Genomic DNA, 18,963 nt, shown 5'->3' with positions numbered 1-18,963 from the left:
TTTCCTGTCTGATTTACTGCCCAGTGGGCACCAGGCTGCTGTAACACAGACTAGCATGAGGATTAAGAGCTTTATTTTGACCATTTTATATTTTGTGTTTATTTGCTAGCTGACTCGGGATCAAATGTCTTTCCGAGGATGTTTATTGTTGATTATTTTGCAGCTGCTTCATCCAAAACCCAGGCCTCTCCTCCCGGCTGCAACAAATGGCCTCAGTCTCCTTTCAGAGAGGTTTCCCCTTTAACTATCTTTGTTTCCAAACCGGTGATGGATGTGGCAGCATTCTTTTGCATCTCTGTTGCAATAGTTTCAAATGGATCTGTTGTTGCTGGCGAATAAAGCACACAGTGCTCAGAGGAGGAGTAAGAGGAAGCAGGGAGCTCAAAAGGTTGGCTGTGTAAACCATGCCATGGTTGAACAGCTTACCAACAGCACTATGGAGAGCTCATCTTTGCTTTACCCTGGGCTGGAGCTCAAACTGCTGGATGGCACAGATCTAAGAGTTTTACAGCTCTATGGTTCGCTGGGTAGAGAGAAAGCAACTGTAGCTGTGTTGTAAAACACTGTGGTGGTTACTCTGCCGTTGTGATGGCTGGAAGCTGTGGGAGGCAGGCTGTTCTAGAGAAAATTACTAAACTGTAGGTCATGCACATAAAAACAAAACGCTTGCATGCTAGCTTCTGCTTGTGCAAGACTCTGCACAAGAGCAGCTCATGGGCTGCACATTTGTAGCTTTGATGACAATATAGGTAAAGGTGGCAGGGATTACCAATAGGCACAGGCCAAGGGCAAAGTCACATAAAGATAAGAACCCTCCTATTTATACAATTTTGAGGTTTGCCAGCTGTAAAACGGCCAGAGGAGAACAATTAAAGCGAAAGCAAGCCCTCCTCAGTAAGAGGATATTTCAATGAAAGCGCTTCAGACAGAAAATGACTAACTTCCTGTTGAGACTACTCATAAAGAGTCTGTGGTATGTTGAGTGGTGAGCTCGCAGTCCTCGCAGGCATTCGTAATGTCCTTGGGTAGTGAGGTTTAAATTATGATATTTTAGGTCATCTTACAAGTTATTATTGCAATATAGTATTTAATGCAGTATATGAGGTTCAGCTTGTGGTGATTAAAAATTGGTGAGGCTAAATTGATCATTTACAACAAAGCTCATGCACACAAGTTTCTTTGGCACTCAGCTATTATGGGATTATGTTGTGAGGAGGTTACACTTGTAGTGATGGCCACGACGTTGGCTCAACAGAGTCAGGCTTGACATGAGGAAGAATGTAATTGACTGCTCGAAGCAAATGGGCGGAGGCGGAGCACCGGAGTTTACGTTACCCAACACTGCACTGCTTGGTCCGGTTATCTGAGCGCTTGTCGAGGCAGCGGCAGATGCGCCGTCCAGCCCGGTTTAAGTCTGCTAAGAAGCCACTAGTCCAATTAACCAAGAAGAGACGGAAATCCACGCATGTGGGCTGCTCGAACAACTTGCTGCTCCTCAGCTCGACGATGGATATGAGCGCCGCTCCGGCACACCGTGACGACCTGATACCCGCCATCAATAACCGAGCTGGAGCAGAAGCGACGCGGTATCATCAGTGACATGTTGGTGTATTCTGGGCGCTGACAGTCGCGATCCGGGCTCTCACTATAAGCCTTCATAAGCCGCTGGAGCACAGGCCTGCACGCGCGTCATTAACGACGCTGCGGAGTTTCCTCGTGCTGCTCGTCAAGGTGGATCGTTAACATGGAAACGCACACCGATGTGCTGCTCGTCACCGCAAATGTCGGCTCGCTCTTTGACAATGTAAGTCGACGGGTAAGAGTAAAATTAAAACTACACCACACCACACTGCGGTGCTGCCAGAGGATTATACGTAATGCTGTTAGGCTGATAGAGATAATTAGCCGAGTGGGTACAGGAGGTAAGTTTTACCTTGAATGGGCTCCGCTGCTAGCTTACATCTTTGGTAGCCTTGAGGATGTAACAAGTTTGCTAACCTCCTCACGCGCTTCGTGAGCTGTTCACTAACTGTAATTCTCGTGTATTGTGCGTCTAACATCTTACTGTCGATTAACTCAGCCGTGTTTCTCTGTGAGCTGTCAGTAGCATGTGCTAAATGTTGTTCACCCGCTGTCGTCGATTTAAAAGAAAAAGCCGCGAGCCAAAGTTAGTGAAGTTTCACGCCTCACGTGACCTGCTCCCGGTCCGAGCAGGCGAGGGGACCTTTGACCCCGTGAAAAGCCAGACCTGTATGTTTCTAACGTGTTTAAAATCATTGTCTCACAAAATGTATTCAAATTAAGTGTACTTTAAATCCAAGAGGGGGCTCACAATTTATAAATGATTCAATTAAAGTCAGTAAAAAACGAATCTTTCATAGGAATCTTGTTGGTAATTATGATTTTACAGTTTTTTTATGAGTTAATCTGTGTTGGTGTAATTGCTGCATGTTTTAAACCAGGGCATTTTGGGTCAAATAAAAGTTTAATCCACGCAGAATCTGACCCCCGTTTGGTCTAACAGTGGACGTCACATGTTGACTGTAAGACATATTGATTCTTTGTATAAGTGGACTAAACATAAGTTATATTCCGTTATGTCGTTCAGTGTTAGGGCATGTTTGCTATTGCGGTGGTCTTCCAGGCCCATTGCGGGTGTAGTCCCCAGAATCATCATGATGTGCAAGCAATGACAATCACAGTTTATAGTCTTAGTATCGGGGGGTCTGTGTCATTCAATAGTCACTTTATAGAAACTTTATTGTACTGCAGGGCATTTTCTTTGTCAGCACCACTCATGTCACTTTTTTTGTAATGTTATGCAAGTTCTTGTCTAGCCTTGGATGTTTGTGTCTTTTAAAAAAAATAACAGCAAAACCACTTTTATTACAATAAAGGATTAAATAGATTAGATTGGACTTGAAATATTGTAAACACATGGCTAAATATCCAGTGGTTTTGAGTCAGTCCTATTCTGGGCTGACAAAACTTTCAGACACAGCAGGGAGGAGGGCTCTTACACTCATGGAAATTTGGCTCAGGACCATGTTTCCGGTTGCCAGATCTGGCTCCAGTGAAAACATGTTAGATCCCATTGTGGGAGATATGTAAACAGATGACTATCTTCCCCCAGGGGACTTGAGCTTTTCTACTTACTTAAGCCCCACTATTTCTACAAACAAACACTCCTAAACGTTCACCCAGCCTTCAGGATAAGAGCAAGACCTTAAGCACATCACAGGATAAATCCTATTGCTTCACAGTGCTGGACTGGCCGAGTGTCCTGTCACAGCAGTTTAGTCAACTGTAAATGCTCGTCTTTGCCACCAGCTACATCTCTATGGCACTCCATAGCAGTACCCTGGAGATTATGTCCACTGTTTCTTGTGAGCTTGTGTAATGACTGTAGACTCATTTGTATTGGGTAGCTGTTATTGTTGCATAGACTTTCCCATAAATCATACAGTTAGATTATTACACACACGCATTACTAATATAGACACATTTCAGCCAATATTCCTTATCAGATGGCTCGGAGCAGCAAGGCATTAACTTAATCTCCACGCTGGATTTCGGTAAAGCTAACAGTTTCTTTAGAACAGTGATCCTGTGGAAGCTCCCTCAGGACCTCTCTTGTTCAGCGTGCCTGGTCTTGTTGCTTGGTGTGGGGCTACAAGTTTGCCAGAGGAGGGAAAAAAAACACTTTTGTTTCTGGGTTGTGAATGTTTGAAATTCTTTAGGCGTTTCAGGTTTTCCTCCTCTGACCTCTAATGTACAGCAAAGACAGAATTGCATCCTTAGTATAACTGCTGCATGAATTTCATCTCTAAAACATACACTACAGGTATATGTAGTATGAATAAATCAAGGTCGTTTGACAGAGCCATCGTTCATGAGCACACTCAAACTGTGTTAGACTGATGTGAGAATCCTTCAGGTCACAATGGCTGAGCTGCAGTCATCCCTGTCACACTGCCATGCAAATACACTATGCAAAGCCATTTCTCAGCTGGCATGAATGCACCTGGCCTCGCAGAAGCTTGTACATTACTCTGTGACCACACTGTGGGGCAAATTCTGGAGCGAGCGTGTAGAGAAACAACATGTTTAAATGCTGCAGCTTAGTTAAAGGGACAGGTTTGGATTATTATTTTGCTTACGGCCTTTAAAATGCCGGAGAAGCCAGGTTTAGAGTTGATTGTCTGGTGCGAGAGGAGACATAAGAAGCATTCACTGTCAGTCTAACTGTATTTATTATTTCAAAGGAAAGGACTGTCACACTCGCTGTGGACCTGTGCTTTCATTCCCACAATTCGTTAGATTATCTTATTTATTAGTTTGCGGCTACACAAGGCAACAAGTAAGGTGAATCTTCAGCGTCCCACTGTAGATTCTGTAAACTGCAGTGTGGCTGCACACAGGGGACGGACGGCCTGCTAAGTAAGCCTAAACCTTGTTTGACAGATTGCTGTGTGTGAGGTTTATCCGCCTGCTTTCCTCATACATGCTCCACTCAGCTGTCAAGTGACTATGCAGTATTAAACTCAGCTTTAGGGATAATGTGTGGACGGTGGCCAGATTATGACATGCAGATACACTTAAATGAGACTTAATCTTATAATATTATAATATTTCCAGACAATCTCTATTGTTTGTTTTAACCTGTTCAGTGTTACTATTAGCTCAGAGTGTTTCCTCTGTGATTGATGATTCACTGACTTTCATTTGTAGAAGCTGTAATTATTTTATTCAACTAACAAATATATTCTTTTTGTATATCCAGTTTGTGTGGTAGCATGCTATGACAAATTACTGGTAATTGAAGCTTCTCTAAAGAATATTTTTGTATTTCCAACAGATTAAACGCATATGTGTTAGAAGAGTTTATACAGTGGTGCTACAGCAGTGGCAAAGGCAGAGTTAGCTGGGGCTAGGTTGCTAGCTGACTTGGCTCAGTGTGTTTAGATACAGTGCACATCTATGGGGTTAGAAGTGTTTTCAGGTAAAATAGCTAGCCGTTCAGTCTGCTCCACTGATTAAGAGTGGCCAAGGAAATGTAAGGAGGAAAAGAAATGTGAGGAAAAGGAAATGTTGAACGGGAACAAAAGGTAATTGTGTGTCCATTACAACACATAGGAATGCTAGATAGTGTATTTCCCTCGGGATGAGACCAAAACAGAGCTAAAAGGAGACTGAATGTTGGACTCGGAGTCATCCTGTCACCAAAAATGAGAAACCAAATGAGTGATGATGCTGGTCTGTGTCTGCTGCTTGTGTAAATAGAAAACTGCGTACTGACATATTAGCATTAACATCATTACAAGGGGATGTCAGTGTTGTGTTTACAGCTTGTTGCACTGCCCCCAGGTGGCAGGTGACAGGTTTACTATTTGGTTTTACACCACTACTTCCAGAAAGTTTGCTTAATTATTCTGTTTTTCATTTCATTCATTCAGGTGGGTGAAATTCAAAATGAATGGTTACAAGAATTATACAAGGTAAGTCATGGCTTCCTGGGTCTTGCATTAATAATTCACAGTTTAAACATTTGGTATTTCCACTCATTACTGGCAGCTTCATATTTTTCTCTCATATTTTTCGCCAATCTGGTGCAGTTCAGGCAAATAAAAGCTGTGTTACATAGTTGGTTCTGGTCCTCTGTCTTTGGCTGCTGGCATCCCAACATACACAACAGCTGTGTTGTTACGGATCCCTCTGCCTGCACAACAGCTCCGTGTTACCCTTGAAAACATACTTTACTGATAACTGATAACACCAAGCCCAACACTGAAATTCAATAATTCAACGACCCCTAATGCATAATTAACTTCATCCTTTAACACACAGTGTGGACCTTCTTCACTCTTCATTACTCTGTAATGTAAAACCGTCAGACTAAGGTCTGTTTGCATCGCTTTCTTCCAGACTATCCACAGCTACAAGCCGCAGTTCATCGCCCTGCACTTCCAGGAGGTGGGAGGGAAGGACTACATGGTCAACATGGGCCATGCCGAAAACTTCTTTCGGTATGACTAATGTGCTGCTTATAATCCATGTGAATCAGTAAAGTCACAGTCACGGTTATTTTCATTGTTGATTAATCTGCTTGATAGTTTTCTGCGTAAATTATTTTTGGGTTTCCTTATTAGATGACTTGATTTATCCACCTAGCAGTCCCAAACATAAGATATTCAGATATTCAATTGGCAATTAATGTTCTGTCTGTCGGCTAGTCAATTAATCGACCGATCTCTTCAGTTTAAACAGAACAAGCTTTTTGCTCTTTTGTCCAATGACATGTCGGTTGTGCTCTGTTGTATGCAGGAGCATTGAGTCCAGTGAGGAAATGAAAGACTTTGACAGGGTCTGCATCTACGTGAACAACCAGTTCCAAGCAGAGGACAGCTTCACGGTAAGAAACTTGTCTGTCGGAGTAGTTCACATGTTCTTCCACTAGATGGGGTCCTCCTCCATGTTAGTGCTCAGAGGTGGGTGGAGGTGTGTGGTGTACTCTGCTGTTGGTGAAAAGCAGGAGCTGGCTGCTGCTCAGCACTTTAGGGAAAGCCAGAGTTTGTAGACCCCTGTGGAGCATCAGAAAGGGTCAACAGCCGCCAGCTGACGGCATTTTTAGGCCGTGTCAGAGAACGTATGAGGTCCGTTTACTGCACATGAGCATTATTCTTTGCACTCACATTTTATCAAGTTGAAGATAAGATCTGACAGCATGTGATAATTAAGAGGCTGATCAAGATGGATCAAATTTGTACACGCCTGTAATATATTAGATTTTGCTTATTATTAGGTTTTAGTTTAATTACTTTAGAGTTATTGTTTTGCAAAATGAGACAATATAGAATATCAGTGTGTTTAAAAACATGAAAAATGCCATTGAAAATCAGTGAGATTAGACTTAAATGCAGTGTGCTCAGAAAATGTCACCACAGAGCTCATCTGATTGTAAATAAAAAACACTTTATGAACAAGTTTTCTTTTTTAGAATAATTGGCTGTCATGTTACGGCAGAGCAGGACTAATGAAATTTTACGCCATCATAACTGCAGTAGTTGTGCAGACCTTTTGCGATTTACTGTAATCTGGTCTCATGGGTGTGTGTGTGGGCGTGTGTGTGTGCGGTTGCATGTGTGTTTGTGTTTTTGGGTTGGGCTTCTTATATCAAGGTTCGCTGCACAATCTCAGATGGTGCAAAACTACAGCGTTGTGTGAGTGATCTCAGATATACTATGAAACAATGTTGTAGTAGCGTAACACAATATGGGCGCAGACAGAGGAGATGTTCTTAAAGACAGGTTTGTTAAGTTACTCGTGCCACTGCCTACATTTCTTATTGTCATCTATCAATGAACCCGGAGTCTGTCTCGGTCGCTGAGGTTTAAGCGGGTGCACTTCAGCGCCTGGCAGGACGCTGCTCGAATCATGGGCTCAGGCTCAATCTCCACACCTGTCATGAAAGCCATTTCTTGTTTCAAGCTTCTTTATTAGTGACCCTCACACACCACGAGCAAGTTCTCCACCTTTTTCCGAGAGTTGAACTGTTTTTGTACATGCTCATAATGAGTTTCCAGTGTTAGTTTGTCTCAAATTCAGCCCTGGCTGACAATAACATCTCCACAACCCCAGTTGAGAAAAGTGGCTGAGTTTTTCTTAAACTATTAACCCCTCACTCCTCCCATGTGATACCTTCACACTGGACGTCTGACAGTAGGGGTCAATGGCTGCATCTGTAGACTGAAGGTGTGTGAAGTAAAAGGGGAAAGTCAATGGCCAGGTGTGGGGAAGACAGGCCAAAGTCAATACATTTAACTCTAGATTAAAACTATTGATCCCAGCCCATTCGTGCACGATAAATAAAGTATGAGGGGAGGTGGAAGACAGCTGGGACTAAGTTTCCCCTGCGCTCAAGTGTTCGCACCCTCCGCTGTTTGCCCTGAGAGGGTTGCAGCCCCCCACCACACCCCACCCCAGCCCTCCTAATGCCTCATTCTCATTTCGTCGGTGCCACCTGCATTGATTTTCAATTTGTTTCCCCTTGGCTGCGGATCATCAGTTATATGGCCAAGAGAGAGTTTGGGGGGTTCTCCTTTCAGAGGGGCTGCAGGAGTAGAGGGGGCAGACTTGCATGCATTCCCAGTACAAATGGTGTTTTGATAAAAAATCACTTGTAAGTCAATATTTTTTTATTAAACTGTGCACAAACCTGATTGATGAAGATGGGTGTTTGGCAGAGTATGTGGAGGAGAATGTGTATCTCTGTTTGAGTGTGTGTGTGTGTGTGTGTGTGTGTGTGTGTGTGTGTACTTTGCTGTACTGTTTAAACATAACATTGTACTGATCCAACCTAAACTGGGCTAAATTTAAACCAGTTTTTCTGAGCTACTTATCAGAATACAGTCCTTGAGTCCTCCCTTCCATGAATCCTCCTTTTGCTCTAATTGTTCACTAAAATTACAAAATGGCTCTTTCTGAGCTCGCTTCCCCGAACCTTTCCTTTCTTTTAGCAGTAGAGTGAAGTTAGCGCCCCTCTCAGACTCGTTCAAAGAGCTCTAACCTTAGTTTGGACAAGTTGGCTGCTAATTGCCGCTCACCGGAGCCGACCACGGAGACGCTTCCATTTTATGGAACGGGGATGACTTTGGCACCGAAGATAAATGATCTCTTCAGGGAGAGATCTCTCATGCTCTGTGTGTGTGTGTTTGTGTTTGTGTGTGTGTGTGGTGGGGGGTTGCACAGCGGTCCGTCACGCCCCGAGCCCTCTGAGTGCCGGCTGATTTTTCTTCGGCCCCCAGTCACAGTGGCAGCGTTGGCAGACAGCAGGGCTACTGCTTAATACCTTTTAAATTGTTTTAATTTTCTGTCTTTATTGATCTCACAGGGCATGATTAATCAGATCAGTGGAGCAGGCAGTTAGTACATTAAAAATTGTCAGTCCCATGTCAGGGATGATTGGGTGTTGAAGTGTGTGTGTGAGAGGCAGCATGTGGATGTGTTGTGCAGTTATGTGTTCTGCTGAACGTCTCTATTCTTTAAAGTTTCATGTGTCTTTGGGTGAGTAACAATACACTGTGTCGCACTGGATCGTTCGATACGAGGCGCGCAATTGAGCTCAGGTGATGGAGGAAATGAACAGTCCAGTTCATCATCTCCGAGGTTGAGCTGAGACGATTTCTCCTGTTTTTGTCCACTGTGAATCACTGATGTGAAACCACTCCGAGTGGGTCAGACAGAGCTTAATTTTTCCATTTAAAAATCGTAAATGTTGTATTTTTATAGGTTGATGTTGCGATTTCAAACATGGAGAGATGAACGGTACATTTCCAGGCACTCCATAGTTTTGCCGCAGTGAAAATAAACTCTGATAATCACTGACGACATTTCGAATTGAACACGACAGTCATTTTGTGTGTTTGTTGGGACTTTTCATTGGACACCCTTTTGCTGGACTGAACGTGTCAATATTTATCTTCAGGTGATTGAAAGTAAAGGTGTACACAACAACTAAACGAGTAATTTCAGTATGAATTTCTTAGATTTTTATCATAGCTGCAAACTCCTTAGCTTTTGTGATGCTTCAGTTTTAAAACTGAAACCAATTTTACATATTTCTGTGCTGTTGCCTGGTACGTTTATCAGATATTGACCATTCCTCTCTCTCCACAGGCTTTGGGCAGCATGTACTTCATCCACAAGACACTGAAAAACATCTCTCAGTATGATTTTAATGGTAAAAGCTTCACTCTTTATGCACGATGTTTGCATTGATTTTGATCATTTTATTGTTTGTCAGCTGCTGGTGGATTCAAAATGCTTTTTTCCTTGAAAAAAAAAGGTCATTTTGGATCGAAACCCCTCCCATTGCATCCTGTGCTCTTTTGGTAATAGCTCATAAATCCCTCATAAAGGCATAGTCACATATGATTGACCAGACTCTTGTAATTTTTTAACAACAGGCATTTCAGGACATTTCTCTGTGTGTAATGACAGTTTGATGGCCACCTCTTTCCGGCCAGATATTTGCAAAGAACCTGAATTTAAAGTGGAGCTGTTATTTTCCTGCTGCATAGTCCAGTCACGTTAGGTGTGAAAAAGCTCCTCAGAAAAGCTTATGGAAGAACCATAAACATCCTGCAGCTGCCACCGGCTGTGTGGCCCAAACCGATTGTTGTTCACCAAACACAGTCTAATGGCTCACTTATAGATCCTCTCATCACGTATGCTGCTCTGATGAGGTTAACACCAGTTTATTGATTGCTGTTTGCATGTTTTCTCACTCTTTTACATGTCACCCCCCCCCCCCCCCCCCCCCCCCCCCCCCCCCCACACAGATAAGGATTTTAAAGCAGTGTCAGGCCGGAACAAGCACGTGGGCTCTCTGGACGGGGTCACCACCGTGGAGAAAGAAAAATTCCCCAAGAATTTCTGGCCTGATGTGAGTATGCACGCATGAGTGTGCATCTGTGTATGCCTGCATTTGTGTGTGTGTGTGTATGTGTGCAGGTGTGGGGAGGGGTACGTGAGGGCCAAAGGGAGATGTTGGGACAAATGAGTCTACTGGGGCTGCAGGGGCTGTCTGCCTGCTCTGACAGGGAGATGAGACAAATTATGTGAAGGAATCAATAATTATCAGTTTGGCCCCTCAAAGACACGGCTCACTGCTGTTTAGCAACTCACTCTAATTTGTCTCTGTTGCAGTTCAAGTGGTCCAGAAAGGGCTTCATGAGGACCCGCTGGATCTTACACAACCAGTACGTACTGCACGCTTAACCTCACCCTGATCGTCAGGGTGCTCGCTTTCACTTTTGGTTGTTTGTTGACTGTTATGAAATCCTGTTTATAGAAAACTCTGAACTTTTAGAACAAAACCAGCTCGCGAAACAGCCTCTTTCAAACAGCTTGGAAGGCCAGTGAGGTCGTCTGTTAAAGGCCATTGATGCATGAATACAAAGAAGGCCTGGTTTGATACAATAGCTGTCAAAGAAGTGAAAGAAAGGAAATCACAAATGATTTATCTGTCATCAGACAAAGGGCAGTCTGTTTTCCTTTCTGCTTCCTCAGAGGAAGGCTGGATATCATCGGAAATGTGTCCGTGCTAGTGCTGATACAACACTTGACTTGATTTTTATGACACCTTACTTTGAGATTTAGGAATTTGTTTTCTACAAAACATTTAGAGTTGCAGCTTATTAATATTTTATTAACAGTGGATCACATGGCTACTTCTTAGTGGCAGTGGTCACTCCTTGTGACGAATTCACAGTTATCACCCGATTCTGCAGGTCAGCTCATCTCTACACAGCGTTTTAGCGTCTTTTAGCTGACTGTTTTGGTTGAGCTCCATAAAAAACATTGCACACTACGAGCATTTAGCAAATAAAGAACTCCAAATGAAAGCTGATGCCGCTTCATAGCTGCTGGATAGCTACTGTTAGCTATCACGTTCACCATATCAACTTAACTCGGTGATAATATGCTAATGTTTGTGCACAGCTTGTTTCCGTCGCCCACAAGACGCTATCAGTCAGTTAATGCATGTGTAACACAGAAGCCAAAGTCCAGATGATTAGTGTTGCCTGAACGCAAGCAGCCAAACAAGAACTTTACCTGAATACAAGTCTAACATTTTGATTTAACCAGTAAACATCTGACCACACATTTGATGCTCACTTTCAATACTTGACAGTTTGCACATTTTGTCTAGTGCAAAAAAATAAGAAATATTGAGGCACAATACCTAGCCCTCCCTCAGAGTTGTTTGAGCTTTCACAATTCAGAAACAATTACTCACAGCTGCTGCAGTGGCTCAAACTCACACCTTCTATTTTCTCATCACCTCAGTAAGTTTTCCTGTCTTGGCCCCTGTGGGTGACAAAAACTTAGATTGATTTAGTTTGCTGACTAAAGTGTCCAATCAGAAATTATCAGCTATTTTATATATATGGTTATATGTATGACCGATGAAGCACGGTGCCTTGATACTGTATGATGAATGCACAGGACTGTGAACACATTTATTTTAATTAGCAAAGGGGATATATTTGAATTCTATGTTTGGAATCCATTGAATTGAAATCAAGCTAAATATGGCACTGAAATCTGTGCGGTCGGTGTGAACGTTGGTCACTGTTTGCTCTGCTGTGTTGTTACCTGGGGGCAATAACAAAAGGAGCCCACAATCTGTGCACCACAGCATCACTCTGTGAGTCAACACAGCTCCTTGGTTGGATGTACATTAATTGTTTTCCAGTGACAGCCAAAGAAAAGGATACAAGACAAATGTGCTTGTTTGTGGACTCAGTATTAACACGAGTACACTCATAGATTAGAAAACTCCTCATAAGTGACACCTGTTTGCACAAGCACACACACTCACCTGTCACATGTCAGGCTTTGGTGTTAATAGATTGTTTCCTGTTTCTAATCTCCACCTGCCGCGTATCACCGTATTTTCTGTGTGTGTTTGTGTGTTTTCGTCACAGAGGTCTGGATCTGGTCAATGTTCACCTGTTCCATGATGCCTCCAACCTCATTGCCTGCAACTCCAGTCCTTCCATTTACTCAGCCAACCGCAAAAACGCTCTCAGATATGTCATCAACAGGTCAGACTTCCAGCTGCACGCAACTATATAAAACGTGACCGCAAAATATTCATTAAAGTTAAACATTAACGCACAGAAGGGATCGTTTAGGAGTCCATGCTTGACTGAGTAACTTCTCTGGAAGGAGGTTTCTTACAGTCTCAGCTAATATCACAAAGCCTTTTCTGTCTTGTAAACAGGATATTTCAAGAATTTACATAAACTCTGACCTTTGAATGAACTAGTAACTAAATATAATCATATTTATGTGAATTTGTACAAACATCTGTGCTATCTCTTTGCAGGATATCAGACAGTCGCTTCACTCCTCTGCCTTACTTCTTGTTTGGAGATTTCAACTTCCGTCTGGACACGCTTAGCTTGGTCCAGGTAAGTTTAATGTCTCCTGAAGCTCAGGTGATAAGGATGTTTGTCAGCCTGGCATTTTGACACAGACCCTTCCCTCTGTCTGTGTTTCTGTGAGCAGCATCTGTCCACTTCGGCAGATGTGCAGACCGTGAAGAAGGACAGCAGCAACGAAGTGGAGAAAATCATCTGCGAAGAAAAAGACAACGACCACCAGGTGATTAAAAGCGCCTCAGTTCAGACAACGACTGACATTTTATTTTTAGCGCTGCTCTCATTCACCTGTGTTCACTTCCTGCAGGTGCTGCTCCACATTGAGGAGAAGCTGTTCGCCTACCTGCACCAGGCAGTTTTCAGGGAGGACAACGGCAGAGCAGTGAGTTCACAATTTCAACTTTCACCCACACTGATCCCATCAGCTACGCCACAGCCTCGGAGAAGCTCTGCGCTGTGACTATAACATAATACAACAAGCTGCTGAGCAACAATCTGACATGTCTTCACTGATTTTAGATTAGATCTGTTGGCGGAAATGAAATCCTATGAATGACAGTACAGTAAATACAGAAGTTTGGAAGTAAACCAAACTGATAGCTGACAGGGTTTTCACTCATACGTCAGTTGTACTCGCTCACCTCATCAATCAATCAAACTTTATATATAGAGCACTTTTCATACAAAGGAGCAGCCCAAAGTGCTTTACATAAAAGCAATACAACAAATAAAAGACACAAGAGATACACATACGTACGCACGCATGCACAAACACACACACACACATATACACATACACACACACACAAATTTAAAAACACTGAGGTAATTAAGAAAAACTGATTGTTTTTACTGTATTGAGGTTGCCTGTAATCAGTGCTGGCCTCTATCCCTCAGCTTTTAAAGTATGACAAAGAAGCTGCAGCCTTCCATGATGTTGTTGGGGAAGAGGACATCAAATTTCCACCCAGGTGAGATTTCTAAATGAGCTCCTTGCTGCAGACATACTGGTCATAAACACCCACCTCTTCCTTAAATGTCTCCCTCTGTCTCTCTCAGCTACCCCTACAGTGAAGAGTACACTAAACCGACTCAGTACATGAACACTCGCTGTCCTGCCTGGTGTGACCGTATCCTCATGTCTCACACTGCCCAGGAGTTCATCCACAAGGTCAGTCAGTGCTCACTACCACTGCAGCTGTGTGGTAAAGAAAATTCAGCTTTATTCAAAGTGCAGAATAAACATTATTCTATGGTTAAAAACAAAAGTCCTTGATTTCATACAGAGGCAGACAAAAACAGGTGTCTTATGCCTGGACAATGGCCATCGAACTGTTACTATCTAACTGGCTAATAAATCAGCAGCTTCACAAGTTGGTCTCTGATGTTGATTATTCTAAAATATACACTTAATGGCTACATACATGATTAAACTCGTCGGCATCGTCATGAGTAGGTGATCCACGTAGAAGACGAGGGAATAAGGAAACATTCTTGCATTGAAGTGCAGAGCGAGTTAGAGCTAGTGTTAAAAGTATAATAAGGTCAAAGATGACACCAGACAGTAACTTCACTCCAGCACCCTTGTTAGCCGAAGTTGAATTACATGCTAGCTATTGGAGTGCAGTATCTGCTATCAGATGATCTAAAAGTTCATTCTTCTTTGCAGAGAGATGACGGTGAGAAGAGTGTCGTTTACAACACAGTGGGTCCTAATGTCTGTATGGGAGACCATAAGGTAACATTAAATACTGTGTGTATTGTACAGGATAAAAACAGCCCTGTTGAGTAACTCTGGTGTTTTCTTGTAGCCGGTTTTCATGTTCTTCTCACTGAAGACGAACGACCAATGACTCGGATCCCTCTGAACGGTAAGAGCACGTGCCAGTGAGTGTGTTTCTGTGCTGCACAGCATGTTGAGGTGTGTGTGTGGTGAATCCAGAGGGGGGGATTTAGTGCGTGAGAGCGATCACAGTAATCTCGCTCCGCTCCCCAGAGAGCCATAACCCAGCCTGGCCCATTGGAGTCGGGATATGAACTAAGACGAAGTGCCTGCGGGACACCGGCGCTCCTTTGTGTCCAGCGTAGTCGGACCACAGGCGATCAGCACCTTTCACTGATCTATGTCTATTGAATCCTCTCCACTGTCACTGTGGCTACACACTAAGTGCATTTCTGGCCTGCTTTTCATTAATTACCATCTGGATGGTCGGCTGGAGAGACATGCATTGTGCCGGACAGCGTATTGGCATTTTTACGGCCATGATTTTGTTTTGCTGCCGTTTAAATGTATTTTTTTTAAGGATGGACGGCTGTTTCATGAGGGTCCTTCTTCACAGGGCTGCAAAACGATGAGACCCGTGCAATGAAGGGACTTAAAAGATGCTACAAACAGCTCGCTTTTTCTGTTGTGGTTGACACTTGGAGACGTAGAACTAGTTCAGTGCAGGAACTCGGCTATGTTTTATTGCATCGTAATAGATTAACTTATGATCATGTGGGAATGGTTCGCCTTGTTTGTAAAGGGAGGTTTTCTTTGCAGCTTTCATGACTTCTAATGGCCGTGGTTTTAATGGTGAAAGATAATAGGGCACTTTTTATAACCCCTGTCAACAAAATACTGTGTCCCCACCTGCTTCGTCATTCCTATGCTTTTGTTTCTGTTGGTGCGTGATGTATGAGGTATATCTATGAATGTGTGTGTGTCTCCTGCAGAGGTAGCCACAGTCTCAGTACCAGAAGGTAATCAGCATGGTGGTTACCCGCCACAACCCGCCCGTCAGCCAGCTGTGGGTCTCGACATGTAGCCCCCGCCGTGAAAACCCCGTCCTCACATCATCGGCGTCTCACATCTGATCTCACCGCCACACACCGTCGACCCCAGCTCGAGTGCCACCGGCACAGCACAGCAGCTTTCCTGGATTTCCAGTGACCTGAAAGCTCATTTCATGGAGGACATTTCTGCGATTCCTACTCGCAGCCGTTGAGATTGTTTCTTTTTTCTTACCTCTTTTTTTAACGCAACCAAACACAGACATCATAAACTGATTTATTTCTTATTGGCCCTGAATAATTTATTAAATGTCCCCAGTCAGTCAGGCCACTAAAAGGAGCTGAATAGCTTCCACTCAGTACGTTTTAAATTAGCAGTTGAATTCAGCCAATAAGAATCCACTGTTGTGAAACTCACATGTAAATATTTTTTAGCTAAACATTATGAATGAATTAGCCGCAGCCTGTGTAAAAACTAGTGATGAAAACTAAAAAATGTGGGATTTTAATCAGACCAGGCCTACTGACTGTGTGTGTGTGCTTTTATTTTGTATTTTGTGACAGTTTTAGGTCAGGTATTTACTTTCTGAAGCAGAGGAATGCTGCTATCTCAGTTTATGAATTAATGATTACTGATTATGATCACTTACTGACATGTCATTGTTTTCCCACGTATATAGCTGCTCCCTCACCGCGGCTTTAACTGTGTCACTCTTGATAGCATAAAAAAAGTCTCTCAGAATTGATTTTGATAAATTACTTCATGTAGAAATGACACTAGACGGTGGACAACAGGACAACAACAACAAACCGACTAGAGCAGTCTCGTCTGTTCATGAATGTTATAGTAGGAATTGATTCACATAAGGCGGCAGCAGAGTTTCAACCTGCTGAATTTAAAGTAGCATTCCTTACTGTTTTACTACCAACTGTACATTAAAACCAAGTGCTTTATTCCACAAGCTACAGCTCAACAGTTCTCAATTTTTCGGTTTTTCGGTTTCCTCACTCAGAGAAAGTTATCTAGAGTTTGTGTGTGTGCTGCAGGAGGTCTGCACAGAAAGCTCTTCCACCTGCTCTGGTTGGCACTGACTTTTATTACTTTGCCAAAAGAATTAGACTGTAGGCCTCACGTGTTTACTTCTAACCGGAAGGAGTGTGGATGTTTCCAACACACGGTTTCACTTGAACGTCACAGTCCTGTATGTGTACATTATACACGTGTGTGTGTGTGTGTGCGTGCACCCACACACAACACAGAAGTTTGCTTTTGGATTTGATTTTTGTTTTCTTTTGTTGATTCAGTCTCATTCTGTAGCACCAGTGCTGTCATATATTTTTTGATGTGTGAATTATGGGTTAGATTTTTTTTTTTTAACTGGCTTTAATAATGACTAATCGAAAGAATTTAAAATGTGTTTGTGGTTTGTTATTCATGAGGGTCGGGGGGCATGTTTTGTGATACTTCCTTTGTCTTGCACAGCTCGGTGGTCTTTCATGCATAAAGTCACAGATATCCTTTTGAAGTCTGGACTGTCAGACGTGTTTGTAGAGAGGGATTGAAGCCTCGCAATAAGATTACGAGTCAGTGATGGGAATGTGTGTGTAGATCAAGAGGAGTTTGTAAGTAATAAATGTATAGCCGTTCACCGTTGACCAGTCATGGGGGTGGACTTCATTATAAGGCCAGTGTTACCTTTAGATTAACTCTGGTCAAACACTACATCATTGTGATATTTCACTTTTGTAAATAAAATATTCCCCTCTTAAATATGTTGCATTGTTTCTTATTGGTTTCACCAGCACTGTGTATGGAGTCAATGATGCAGTCAGGGATGTTGAGACTGACAGCACTGACTAATGAGAAACAGCTGCAGTCATCACGAACCTCTTCATCTGATTGGCACCTGTCTGAAGGTGAATGTGAAAGTTTGATCATGCACGTGTCATTTCCTGCATGAAGTTGATGAACCTGAAAGGCAGAGTAACCTGTGTGTCTGCTGTAAAGGATGCTGCCTTTCAGGTTTCAGCTGTTGCCAGGAAATGACAGGTGCATCTTGTCTGGATAAACTTAAGCTAAATAAATGACAGAATATTTTAGTTAAATTGACATGAATAAAACAATCACACCAGTGCTTGATTTTGTGCAGCTGTAAACCAGAGTCATTCAAAAGGGACTTTGAGCCTGCGCTAACTTAACCCATAGCATGTATTACTGTATGCCTGTGTTATGTATTCAGTTTCCATAGTTGTAGAACTCAGCCGTGGAGTGAGCTGCGCTTATTTTGCGTCAGAAGAAGAAAAATGGCACCTATAACGGAGGAGGTATTGAGGCTGCCCTCTAAAGCTGGAATGGGCTGCGCTATTTAGGAGATTTTACTCAGACTGAAAGTCTTCAAGGGCCAACAAATCAAGAGACTGATTCAGACCTTTATGGCATTTCACTTTTGTGTTGATTAAGTGGTTTAACCCTGATTAATCCAGATGTTTTTAAAAAATCACAGTAACAGGTTGGAAGGAAACGTGTAACGATCATGCAGTGAATCATACTAACAGTGGCTCGGCTACATTGTTGGCACAGAGCAGAATTGTCTCCTCTGACTGCATCATCCAGCCTGATGTCAGCTGTCTCCACCGTACAGAGTCTGAACCCACTGAGCCTGAATGGTGAGTGTTGGTATTGATTTCATGTTGAAGTGGGCTGCGGGGGTCATTGTCTTCAATTAAGCCCCACCACACTAGTAAATCACACAAGATTGGACCTTTGACCTTTGCACTTATCTTCAGCAAATGCACAAGCAGAGCTGCAGCCAAATAATGTATGTTTGTGTTTGATCTTTCATTTAAAAGCAGACGAGACAGTTTCCCAGCAGTCAGGTGTTTTTCTCACAATGTCCACCTGGAAGGATGCAACAATGAAAAACAAAGCTGTCGACTTCAAGTCAACACTCAACTGAAGCATTTTGCAGGAATATAAATCATATTTGTTTCATTGTAAAAACCTTTTAATGCACTTTCTTCCTTCCTGTAGGTCTGTTGTTCCTCAGCACATAAGCCCATATACATTACAGCAGAACGTGCCATTAGGCGCCTGAAACACCAATGTGAAATCTTTATTTAAAAGCAAATCCCCTCAAAATTTTGTCCTGAAATTACTCTCAGATTCATCTTCTACAGTGAGCTTTATACAATGAGCTTTTGTGTTTACATTTAATGTTTGCAAGAATTTGGGGTTTATTGT

General features: G+C 42.8%; 1 protein-coding gene across 2 annotated transcripts; it reads left to right on the top strand.

Annotated features, from left to right (window-relative positions):
- The first annotated feature begins 1,192 nt into the window (after positions 1 to 1,192).
- inpp5l (inositol polyphosphate-5-phosphatase L) lies at positions 1,193 to 17,497 on the top strand. 2 transcript variants are annotated; one of them, XM_070964253.1, is made up of 16 exons: positions 1,193 to 1,804; positions 5,457 to 5,498; positions 5,926 to 6,026; positions 6,325 to 6,412; positions 9,676 to 9,739; positions 10,341 to 10,444; positions 10,708 to 10,760; positions 12,492 to 12,611; positions 12,896 to 12,980; positions 13,078 to 13,173; positions 13,258 to 13,332; positions 13,848 to 13,921; positions 14,010 to 14,121; positions 14,620 to 14,688; positions 14,762 to 14,821; positions 15,666 to 17,497. In XM_070964253.1, exons 1-15 carry the CDS (start codon positions 1,745 to 1,747, stop codon positions 14,801 to 14,803), a joined length of 1,185 nt encoding a protein of 394 aa, XP_070820354.1. In that variant the 5' UTR covers positions 1,193 to 1,744; the 3' UTR covers positions 14,804 to 14,821; positions 15,666 to 17,497. The 2 variants fall into 2 exon arrangements, with proteins under 2 accessions (XP_070820354.1, XP_070820355.1); XM_070964254.1 differs by lacking the exon at positions 15,666 to 17,497 and adding an exon at positions 14,947 to 15,078 and having other exon boundaries at positions 1,358 to 1,804.
- Positions 17,498 to 18,963: the final 1,466 nt, after the last annotated feature.

This window comes from Chaetodon trifascialis, chromosome 6 (genome assembly GCF_039877785.1).
Source record: "Chaetodon trifascialis isolate fChaTrf1 chromosome 6, fChaTrf1.hap1, whole genome shotgun sequence".
In the NCBI taxonomy this organism is placed as follows: Eukaryota; Metazoa; Chordata; class Actinopteri; order Chaetodontiformes; family Chaetodontidae; genus Chaetodon; species Chaetodon trifascialis.
Note: the sequence above shows the minus strand (reverse complement) of the source record. Positions and strands in the feature narration are given on the sequence as shown.